We start from the raw sequence: 12,155 nt of genomic DNA on the forward strand, positions 1-12,155 counted from the left end.
CTGCACTCCCCTTTCTGGCATGGCCTAAGATTGGATCAGAGTCGACAGATTGGTGCATTTACCTACTAATATATACCTCAAGTCACTTCATGTCTCTCTGGCTAATTACTTTTAGGTTTATTTTTCCATTTTTATTTTGTGTGCATGTGTATGTGTGTACACATCTGTGTGGATGCCTGTAAACGCCAGAAGAAGGTGCGTTACGGAGGTTGCTAGTCGTGTACAATATGTACACGTTCGTAGCTACACTGCTTCACGGTAGTAACACCCCCGGGAAGCACGCTGCAGCCTACCAGCGTCGGAACAGGTGCGTTCTGCTTGTATGTCTGCGGAGCTCTATGGATGTGAGCTGTGCGAAGGGTAAGAAGCTGCTGCTCTCAGCCTGCCAGGCACTCAGGCTAGGCAACCGATGGCTGTTAGGGTCAGTTGGTTGTTTCTGTCTAATGGCTACTTGTATTGTGGAAAACAAAGCATTTCCTTCCAACAGTCTGTGATCTTCATTAACGCTGGGCCAAGAAAAAAAAAAGTCATAAAACAGAATAAAACAGAACAGATCTATAGTTTTGGGGCAAAATGATGAAATTAAATGTGTAGGTAACCTATTTATATACTGCGACTAAGTATTTTCTAAAGAAAGCTATGCAAAGAAGCTATTACCTACGTGAGATGTATGCTCAAGGGTTCCTTTTTCACCCTTGATACCAGGAATACAAAGAGGAGTGCATGTATCTAACTGACTTACTTCGATTTATGAACAACTCACACCCTCGTTTCACATCTGCGAACGCTGAGTTAAACTGCCACTGGCTTTATCAAGTGGGAGCATAAGTTCTGTGGTCAAAATATAAGGGATTTGAACTAATGTTGATTTAATTTGTGTTAATTGTGTTTGTCTTTTCTTCTTTTTCTTTTTTTTTTTTTTTAAAGATTTATGTACTTATTATTTATGAGAACACTGTAGCTGTCTTCAGACACACCAGAAGAGGGCATCAGATCCCATTACAGATGGTTGTGAGCCACCATGTGGTTGCTGGGAATTGAACTCAGGACCTCGGGAAGAGCAGCCAGTACTCTTAACCACTGAGCCATCTCTCCAGCCCGTATCGTCTTTTCAAAGTTTACTTTTTCTCTGTTATCTTTCCTTCGTCAAAAGTCAGCTGACTGTGTGCATGTGTTTGTGGGGTTTTATTCAGATCAGTTAATATATTTATGCATTTTACCAAAGTCATAATTATTGCAACTTTATAGAAAGTCAGGGTGACGTCAGCCCCTGACTCCATTTTTCTTCTTCAGGATGGCAACAACCCTTCTGAATCTTCTGCTGTCCCACTTGAAATTAGAGTCTATCCGTTGATAGCCACAAAACAGCTCGCTGAGACGTTCATTGGTTTAGCATTGGATCTATGGATCTGAGAGAACTGACATGTGACAGTGATGTGTTCCCTACTCACAGACATGGCTTATGTGGCCACTTATCCCAGTTTTCTATGGTGTCTTTCATCAAAGCTCTGTGGTGTTCTTCCCATAGCTCTGATGTGTAGTCGTTCGAATTTAAATGTAAGATTCCTTCTGGGGAGTTCCGGTGCAGGTGATGCTGTGATCCTGACTTTAAATTCCACTTGTTGTACAGCAATGCCAACCAACCAGAGCTTCAGGGACTAAGCCACTACCCAAAGACTATACATGGACTGACCCTGTTTCTGACTTTACTTTGTGAACCCCTAGTGAACTAGACTGCTGCAATATACAATGACATGTTTGCCCGGAAACTAGGGAAAGGGAATAACCTCTTTCCACTAACTGTCTGACTTTTACTTTGTCCCTGTACAATGACACAACCCTTTGAACTGTCTCCTGTCCTGAAGGATTACTTCTAGGTAGTTTGTTGTTGTTTCTTTCATACTTTGCATACGAATAAGCACGGTCTCATTTGAACTGTGGATTTGTCTCAGACATTAGTTTGCTGAGAGTTTGTCCTGAAGGAGCGTCGGGTTTTGTCAGGGGCCTTTTCTGCGTCATTTGATATGGTCGTGTGAATGTTTCGTTGATTATTCATTTGTCCAGCCAACCTTGCATAAGTATCGTAAGTCCCACCTGTAGAATGGAATTCTTTTTCTACATTCCCTGATTTAATTTGCTAATATTTTGTTGAGGACTTCTGCGTATGTCTGTGGAAAAATGTGGTCCATAGTTTTGTTTTCTTCTGTCGTCCCCCAGCTTTGGTGTTAGGCCAGTTCCTTCTGGTTCCTGCCCACAACTGCTGGGTGCCCTCACAGAACTAAGGAGCCACCAGGTTCCTGGAACCATTCACTCACTCACACACTGGGGACAGCCACAGCCCATACTCCCTGCAGAAGTAGGCAGTTGTCCTCTGGGAGCTGGATTTTCAGCAGTACTGAATTAGTAGATGAATTAGGGGATGACTGGGGTGACTGAAGCAGGTGGAGGCAGTGTTGAGCGAGGACCCTGCAGTAAACGTGACTGCTTCTGTAGAGAGGCTTAAGAGGGAAAACGGACTGACTGCAGGCTAGCCTGGGCTACATAGAGCGACCCTGTCCCCCAAACAAACATGCAAGCAGAAGAACCCTGCGCAGGTTAGAGACGAGTCTTTGGAGACTCATTCGAGAAGAGCTGGGCAAAACCTCACGGATGTGCAGCAGCTGCCCCCTGCTCCCTGCTGTGAAGCCGCTCATCCGATAGCATCGATCAATTCTACACTAACTCCGATAGCATCGATCATTCTAAACTAACTCCGAGTGTCTCTCCTGGAACATCTGGTGGCTCCTTAGATCTATTGATGAGGGACTTTTCATTGCTTTGGGTTTCCTGCACTTCCATCCCTAATAACGAGTTATTTTAGGGTGCTCTATTTCAGCGGACACCCAGCAATGGCGGCCTTCCCTCCCTTCACTGTGAGAGCGGGCTGGCAGGCTGCAGTCCTGGCCTTCCCTTCTGTGCTGCGTGCTTACTGGAGCAGGGACATCATGAGGTTTTTCTTTTAAGCAAAAGAAAATTAGGTTCAGTGTGAGATCAGCCACGAAACTCAGGGGCTTCATAGCACAGGCCTCTGTCTGTGGGTTGCTGCTAGCTTGCTTCCCACGCTGTCCCAGGAGAAGGTGGTTCCACTCCACACAGGTGGTTGTCCAGGGGGGCCGGCATTTGCTTGAGCTGCCTCTGCTGGGGCGTCCATATCTGTGCCGAACTCAGAGCCTCAGAGCCCCTGACCCGCAGGCTCCTGGCTATTGCAGACACCTGAGGTGACCAAGGGTGCACCCATCCTCAGGAGCACGTGCTAGGTACCCCACCCTTGCTCCCCAAAGCCTCTAAAGCCCATGTGCTTGTCTCTCAGTGCCTGACTTCAAACATGCACGTGGCCATGCTAGTTCTGCGAAAACATCATAGATTGACGAAATTGTTCTTTCAAGGATGAGGTTTAATAAAAACAAATCTTTACAAAGAAATCTACATTATTTTGTTAGCATGTATTAATATGAGTCTTATAAAGCCTGGCTCATCCTGATTGAAAGTGCTGCCGTCCTTTCAACTTCACTTAGATAATTGTTAGAAACTTGACATCATCTTTCCTCTGGCCCCGAGGAGTCCTCTGTCCCGGTCACCCAAGCCCAGGCTGGGCAGATAGCATCCCAGGGCCTCTGTTTCTGTGTGTAGCAGGCCCGTGGATGCGGCCACCAGCTGCTCCTGGCCAAGGGCAGGTGATGTGGGAAGTCCTCACACTGAACTGGGGAGTCCACGGATCGCAGCCAGGGTGTGACTCATGAGCCCCACAGGGGGATCTGGAGTAGAGAAGCCTCTGCAGCCCAACCATGTCTAACTAAGAATTTTTGCTGCAGTCCAGACCTCAGGCCAGACCTGAGGCTTCTCGGGGAGTCATCATGGGTAAGGGAGCTGTGGGTGGCCTGAGGGAGGGCAGACAGTTACCAGGACAGGACAGTGTAGAAAGGCCCAGAAGACGACCTGGGGGGGGGGCAGGGAGGTCTCCTGACAGCACCATACCATGCCTAGTGTCACCCTTCATGGCCCACAGGGACTCACCCCTCATCTTCCAAGGGCAGTAGTGGTCCAGGCTCACCCTTTCCTAACTCTGAACTGTTGTTTCCATGGTTACGGCTACGCATGATGGGCAAGGGCTGTTCCCGAGTCCTCTTCCTGTTAGCCCAGCCCTTCCTCCAGGTTGCCTCCGTTGGCCATCAGAGTCAGCACAGCAGTGAGTGGACAGGAGAGGAAGGCTGTTCACCCACCCCCACCACACACACACACACACACACACACACACACACACACACACACACACACACACCTGGGGATGGCATTACAAGGAGCTCCAAGCTCCATGTAGGCAGTTGTTTTTATCCTGAAGAGCCTTGGCTTTAGCCTAGGCTCCTTGTTTCCTGACTGCCAGTTGGCGGTCTTTCCTGGTCTGTTGCAGCCGGAGAGAGAGTGCCAGCCAGCGTGATGCTGTGCTCTTCCGAGTCACACTCAGCTTCAGGTGTTTGGTCCAGGGGAGACCACAGTGGTCCAGCAGTGGCCGGCAGGGTCTGTGACATGCTTAGTACCTAGGATGCTCTGAGGGAGAACTAGCGGGTGGGTGGCTGGGGCTCTAACCAGGGAGTCTCATCTCATCTTACGGGGAGGAGTGGGAGACTGGATTGATACCAGGATGAATGGGAACCTCATGGCCAGTGCTCCTCAGAAGGCGTGGTCTCCAAGGTGGCCTTGGAACAATTGGTGAACAATTTTAAGAGAGGCAGGGACTCCTGCTGGCTGCCTGAGGCTTGGGTAAGGACATGCCAGCCCTTCCTGTTCCAACCCAGGCAGTTGAGGAGGCTGTCATTGTGGCACCTCCCCCCTTGTCTGTCTATCTGTCTGTCTGTCTGTCTGTCTGTCTGTCTGTCTCTGGAGACAGGGTTTCTGTGTGGTGTAACAGCCCTGGCTGTCCAAGACTTGATTTGTAGACCGGGCTGGTCTCAAACTCACAGAGATCCGCTTGCCTCTCCTCCCGAGTGCTGGGATGAAAAGTGTGAGGCACCAGCCCCAGCAGGACCTCATTTTTATGGCTGGTCTCAGCATACACAACAGCGTGCAGCTCAGCTCAGAGGTCACGCCTGTTTCACACCCCTAGTCAGTGAGCACCTGCTTCACGACCGGCTTGGGTGATGAGCCCTGTGGTTCTCACAGATGCACACCTTATTTCCCTGCTGCCTCCTGTGTGACGTTATCTCAGGATTTTCCATTAGCCCAAGGTGGGGCATGGGGGAGTGGGGCTCTGGCTGGTGACTGGAGCTTTTTCCTTAATCCTCTTTCTTAACTTATCATGAGATTGATAATTTCTTTTCTGAAAATTGTAATTTCTAAACTGGAAAATTTTAAGATGTTAGGAGTACAGGTGCCCTGTTAATACCAGGATGGGGTTCATCTTCCTATCCTGTGGCTGCTCTGTCTTGGTCTCAGCTCTCTGTGCCTGGCTGCCTGCCTGTCTCAGATGTGGGCGGGGTCATGGTATGGGCGGGGTCATGGTGTGGGCGGGGGTCGTGGTGTGGGCGGGGTCATGGTATGGGCGGGGTCGTGGTGTGGGCGGGGTCGTGGCATGGGCGTGGCTCAAGTGTGGGTCTAGCTTAGAGGGCTTGGGCCAGGCTGAGTGGAGGCCGACTAAGAGATGAGCTGGCCGCTCCCCTGAGCTTTCCTCCTCTCTTTTCTGCGGTCTCTGCCCCAGGAGTCTCCAACCTGACAATTCTGCGTGATACAGACCAATTCCTACAGTGTTGTTGAGCCCAATGTTTTTCAGATTATGGGTTTCAAACCATTATTAGATGATGAAGTCAATTTTCTGTCACACCCACATGAAAACATAGGCTGCACCTGTGCCCTCCCTCCCTCCCTCTGCTGAGGACAAGTGGGAACTGTGAGGCTCTAGCCATTCGTAGGAATGCCTCGAAGCTGCTGAGGGCTGGCACGATGCATGTCATAGTCACAGATAAATGCATCTGCAACCCCTCCCCCATCCTTCTCCTCCCTCCCCTCCCTTTCCTCCCTCCCCTCTCCCCTCCCCTTCCCCCAGCCCCTGTAGTGTTCTCACACCCTACCATGATTTCTGAAAGGGAATGATATTACGTTCCTGTGATTTCATGCCAACATCCTAGCAAGGTGGGACACGTGTCCAGCTGCCGATGGCCATGGTCGGAGGGCAGAGCTGCAGGAGACTAATGGCATCGATCGCTATCACAGGAGCCCCTGAACTCACTTCAGACAGGCCTTCTGTGCAGCTTTCTGGTCCCCAGGTTTAGATATGCTTCCCTAGCCTGCCTCCCTCACCCTCAGAACATGAACATTCACTCCAGTGGGGCCAGATGTGAGCCCGCCTTTTCTCATCGGTGCCTTTGGAACTAGCATGACACCAGCCTGTGACCGGTGCCTCTGAGGCACCAAGGCAAGACTGAGTGATGAAAGTTGGGGAACAGGCAGGCTATTCTAGAGCCTTCTCCTCAAGGACAGACCTGCATTCGAGGAATGGCTGGATCCTTCTGCCATGTTCGGGTGTCTCTGACAGTCACACTGTCCACTTCTCCTCAGGGCCAGGCCTCCTGACAGCTACAGAGAGTACTCCTCAGGAGGCCTGAGGGGACTGTGCAAATGCTCTTTCTTAGGGCGTGGCATTTTCTACATTGCAGGAAGGTGCCCCTCTCCTGATGGCCAGTGAGTCTGCCAACAGCAGTGGGATTCAGGGAAGAAATGTTTTCAGTGTATTGCTTGCACGGGCAGTTGCAGGAATGAACAATGGATACCGTTAGCCCAGTGGTAGTTAGCAGCTCAGGGACCTCTTCACGGGGAGCAAAGAGGGGAGGATGTGACGATTCTAGTGAGGTCAAAGGACAGGGCTGGGCACGAAGGCGGGGCCTCATCCTCAGCTACCTAGTGAGTCCGAGGATAATCTGAGGATAGCCTGAACTACATGAAACCAGACAGCACGCTGGGTGGCGTGAGTCCAGCACCCACATCCCCACCCACCACTCACCTTAGCCACTGACTTTCTCCTCAAGCGTCCGTCCGTCTGTAGGAGGCCTAGAGTTCTCAGTCCCCCTGCTGCTGCTGAACAACGCCCTCAGCACTATCTCAGGGTAGCCCTGCTCTAGATGCTGGTTTTGGACTCCAACAGCCCAAACATTTATCCTGGTGGCGCCTGGCTGCACACTGGAGTGCTTTATTAATTTATACCTGCATCATTTCCTTTGCCTGCCTGGGATGCTTCGGGGGCATGACCAAAATCCATGAGAGCATCCCCTTCCCAGAAAGAAAAATGGTGCCGGAGTTGCCGGCTCTGTCTCGGAGGGGAGGGGGGAGCTGTGTGAAGCCTGAACTCTTGTCTTGCATAGTCTCAGCTCCTGTGTGACAATGTTCAGGGCCCTCTCAACTACCCTTGATTACAGTTGTCATCCCCAGACAAGCCTAACACTTACTGCCGGCTCTGGCAACCCTCTCTGGTCTCCTGTCCACTTGTCCCACACCCTCTGCTTTGCTTTTTCCAGGCAAAGTCCGGTGGCCAGACTTTAACCAGGAGGCGTATGTCGGCGGTACGATGGTTCGCTCTGGGCAGGACCCCTATGCACGCAACAAGTTCAACCAGGTGGAAAGCGACAAGCTACGCATGGACAGAAGCATCCCTGACACACGGCACGAACAGTAAGTCTCTCCAAGCGTGTGGGAAACGAGCCGGAGACTCTCTCCTTTGTAGCGCTGCATTTCCTCACCCAGGTAGTGTTTGCTGTCAAAGAAGGAAAGATCCTGAAGTGAGCCTCTTGGCCTCCGGCAGAGGTAGCAGGCTGTTGGCCAGCAGAGGAGTCAGAAGGAGAAAGTTGCATGGGCCTTGTACTTGGCCAAACCTTTAGTCTTTTTGAGCTGCACTCATAAAATACCGTTCACAGTCTCGGAAGGGAGAAAAAAGATCTAACTTCCTCTTACTGGGCCAGCTGTAGTTGGGAACAATATTCTGGAAACCAGAGATTAAACTATGGTCTCAGCAGAGCTGGGAGGGACCAGGGGGCAGGAGGACAGGAGATAGTGTGTACTCCAGACGCTGAGGAGAAGGGCCGTCCGCACGCTCTTTGGGATTTTAGGACGCTGACTCCACTGAGCTCAGCTCAAAGCATTCTCAGACACTGGAGTCTATTCTGCCGCTGCTTACAAGGAAAGGGGCACCTTTCCATCCTTGGCCATCTCCCCTACAATTGCCTTCATGTCCCAGAGAAGAAACAGAGGCACTGGACTAGGAAGTGCTAAGAGCCAGTGGCTGTCAATTTGACAGGATTACAGTCACCTCAGGGACAGGGCTCTGGCTGTATTTCTAGATTAGATTAATTGATGTGGGTCTCACCTCATGTGGGCAGCGTCCCAGTGTGAGCTGGGGTCCCAGGCTGAATAAAAACCAGAAGCTTAGCTGAGCACCGTATGCCTCTCCGATTCCTGGCAGATGTAAGGTGACCAGCTGCCTTGTGTTTCTGCCTCAGGCCTGCCCCGACGTGGTAAACTGTGCTTAGCGCTGTGAGACAAAATACACCCTAATTTCTTCATCTTGTCAGGTTTTTTTTGTTTTTTTTTTTTTTTTTTTTTGCTTTTTTTTTTTTTTTTTTTTTTTTTTTTTTTTTTTTTTTTTAAACACAGAATTGAGAAAAGAAACTTATCCAGGGTTTCGGCCTCGGGATAGACCTCAGAAGCCAGGATAAAATGTCACCTGGCCACTTGAGATAACTGAGGTTTGAGCTCTGTGGGATTGGTGAGCCTTGCCACCAGCTGGTGCTAGCTGGTTTTCCCACTAAGATTTCACCTTGGCCAGCTCTCCTGTGAGCAGGAAAAGGCGTGATTTGGGGCTGGATTCTGAGCTGCTGCCTCTCTTGTGAGCTTAATTTAAAATTCCCTCAAAGTCTACAGACATATTTTCTTCCAGTATTTTTGGAATAACTGTCCAAACTAATCTTTGATTATTCCTCCCAGAATGGGTTGGTTTCTGCCTGGTCCGTGTCAGCCTCCTTTGCTATGTGGAAGCCCCATTGGTTGGATTGGGTACATTAGATCCTGACAGGCGTTGGCCTCTCTTGTTGGCCCCAGGAATCCACCTCATGGCACCAGTGGAAAACATCAGGCTTTCTCTCCAGCTCCCTAAGGTTTCTAGAACAGGGACGGCAACGAGACCCTTTCATGTGAGAGTCTGGCTTTAACTCTGAAGCCCTCACACAAGCAGAAATCAACCTCCCGTGGCTGTGCAGCTGGAAGCCGACCAGTGAAAGCAGGTTCAGGACCAGATGCCCAGGCTCTCTCCACCTGGTCCTTACATCTGGGACTCCTGCCCCCTGCAGAATGACAGGACGGAGATTGTTTTCTGATCTTTTGGCTCAGGGGACCCCACCAGAAGTCTTCATTCCCTCTGACCAGCAGCCAGTGGGAGCATGGGTGTTTGTGGACGAACTGACATATTGAAGTCCCAAGCCTCTGATGTGTCTTTGTTTGGAGAAAGCTTCTTTATCAGGCATGGTTAAGGTTGAATAAAGTTGTGCGAAAGGATCCTGATCCACTGGGATCCCAGTAGGAGTTCAAGGGAGGAATCAGGTAGGGGGAGAGAGGGAGATGAAGGGGTTGAGGGGAGTCTTCCCCTTGGCCATGTGAGGACTTGTGGGAAGATGGTCATCTGTCCATACTGAATGCCACCCTCCATCATTGGAAGGTCCAGGTGTGGTAAACAAAAGCAACAGAAGAAAGGCCACCTCCATGGGCCTCAGGGGCAGAGGTGGCCCAGCAGGTCCTGAATGACTTAGAGATCGTGGTGTCTATGAGTCTGTGAGCCTTCCTGGCATCCCGCAGCAGTGGGACATGACCAGGCAGGTCTCTTAGCTTGTGAGGCCATTTAGAAGTGCTTCTGTGTGGACAGTATGCAGCTTCCAAACAGAACTGGAGGTTTGGGGGGTGTCTCCTCTCTGCCAGGAGTTCAAGGTAATTTAAGATTTCTTCTGTTGGGAAACCAGCAAGCCCACATGGAAGCACGCTGCCGGGGATTTCTTCCCCTGGGCCAAACTTCGCCTTCGTGTTTGTCCCACTAAATCCCACGAGACCGAGATGAGTTAGGTGAGGGCACAGATCCCCTCAGCCTCCCAGCACTGAGTCGGGCTCAGGGTTTCTGTTTCTCTTCATCTTGAATTTCAAATGTAGGGACTTTGAAATGCATTTGCATCTCAAACTAAAAGGTGGTCCCGAGATTATGGACTCTCCAGAGAAGCATCTGAGGAGGGTCCGCCCTCGTTACAAACCTGTCTGTCCAGCAGGCTTCCGACCTAGAACGTCTCGCTCTGCTCAGTTTGCACAGCCTGGTTGCCCTGTTCTGGTGCTCTGAGAGAGCTGACACAAACCCTTCAGAAGATCTGGCTGTAGACAGAGCTCACGCTTAGGGACAGCACTCCTGAGGGTGTCGCTCTCTTCCAGCAGGATGGTATAGGTTGGTTGAGTGGTGTCCTACTGTGTGTGCCTGCTGTCCCTGGGTCATCAGAATTGGCCATGTCCTGAGAGGACCTGGCTGGAATTGGAACTGTGGGCTGGTCATAGCCCCAACTGTATCTACTCTTGTTACTCTGCTGAGTAAACACTGCTAATGCCAAGAGGGGGCTGCCACAGGAGCCCGCCAGCACAGACTGAGGCCTGTGAGACCTGATTTTTTCACTGTGAGGTTTAAGACCTGCGTGAGGGCAGTGCAGTCCTCGTGTGGCTGAGGAACCAGAGGACCCTTGGTCTTCAATACCTTCTAACTGCTGGCCTAACACACTTTAGTTGGAGGGTGTCATCTCTCTGATGGGATGTCACATAAAGTCTCTCCGTCATTGGTTTTTGCCTTCTCGAACCTTCTATGTGACAAACGAAGGAGCCTCTAGTTCACTTCTGGACCTCCATCTGTTCTGACAAGCTTTGTCCTGTGGGAGGACACTTAGTCCTTGTGTGTTTGATGTGTGCTCCGGAGAACCGAGTTTAAGGCCAGTATCTCAAGGCGTGCCGAGTCCTGCATGCTGTACCCTCCTCTCCTGCTCTCCCTCTGGGTGTTTCCCTTACCAGCTGCATTTTCAGCTGTGATAAACTAGCAGAGATCAGGCTGAGCGGATGTTTGTTACATTCTGAGTAGCACACCTTGCCTCTTCATCATTCTTTACACGCACACATGCACACACACACACACACACACACACAGAGAGAGAGAGAGAGAGAGACAGAGACAGAGACAGAGACAGAGAGAGACAGAGAGAGAGAGAGATTTCAGCAAATACCCTTCATATCAGCCTTTCTTCCCATCATTCCTTGTACTTCTCCATCCAGCCTGGGACCCCTGACCCTCTGTGTCCCATAAGCGATCACAGAGGCCCCTCTTGGCACCAGCTCAGGGCAGTAGATCCTATTGGTGTGTTTGTTTCACTTTCATTTCTGAGACACTCCCCCAACCCCAGCTAAGAGTGCAGACCTCTTGGATGGCATTTCTTTTCTTCTCAGTCACTGTGTCTCCTACTGTTCTAGTGAAGATTAGCTATGACTTGCTCCTCACGGGACAGAGTCTGTCTTTGCATACAGTTGCACTTTAAGATACATCTCTGTTTGCTTTTTAGTAATTTGTAAGAACGTGTGCACATTGCCTTCTGTGACTTGAGCCTATTTGGGGGTTGAAGGGTCTGAGCGCCTGTAACTCCCTCTGCCACCCTTGTGAGCCCATCCTCTCCCTCCAAGGCCCTCGTCACATTCTTTTTGGTTATTTCCACTGGCCCTCTGCCCTCTTACGTTCTTATTTTGTATTCCTCTCTCCCCATGTAGCCTGCTTCCTGCTCAGCGACCCCTGCATGTATTAAGTCTGCCTGAAATCCCACTGTAGACAGAGAACATATAGAATTGCCTTATTCTGGTCGTGAATAGGTACGGAGATATTTGAAGGCTACCCCTGGCATTCCCATCTCCCAAGGGAGATCTACTTTGCAGAAAGCATAGGCAGATCACTTTTGTGCAGTGCAGAACTGAACCGTGGGCTGGGTTTCCGTTGGGTGGGAGCGGTCTGGAAGTTTCCAGGTCTTCTAGGAAGCAGCTCCTAAGATTGCCACCTTAATCTCGGTCCTGTTGTCATCAGC

The 12,155-nt window shown here is 50.5% G+C and overlaps 1 protein-coding gene across 1 annotated transcript in view; it reads left to right on the plus strand.

The window, feature by feature from the left end:
• The window catches only part of Galnt2 (polypeptide N-acetylgalactosaminyltransferase 2), a 112,432-nt gene that overhangs the window by 63,794 nt on the left and 36,483 nt on the right, over positions 1 to 12,155 (plus strand). The window contains exon 3 of the mRNA XM_032887406.1: positions 7,542 to 7,695. Coding sequence (XP_032743297.1) covers positions 7,542 to 7,695 — 154 coding nt within the window. The remainder of the gene's footprint in view (positions 1 to 7,541; positions 7,696 to 12,155) is intronic.

Source organism: Rattus rattus, chromosome 17 (assembly GCF_011064425.1).
Source record: "Rattus rattus isolate New Zealand chromosome 17, Rrattus_CSIRO_v1, whole genome shotgun sequence".
In the NCBI taxonomy this organism is placed as follows: domain Eukaryota; kingdom Metazoa; phylum Chordata; class Mammalia; order Rodentia; family Muridae; genus Rattus; species Rattus rattus.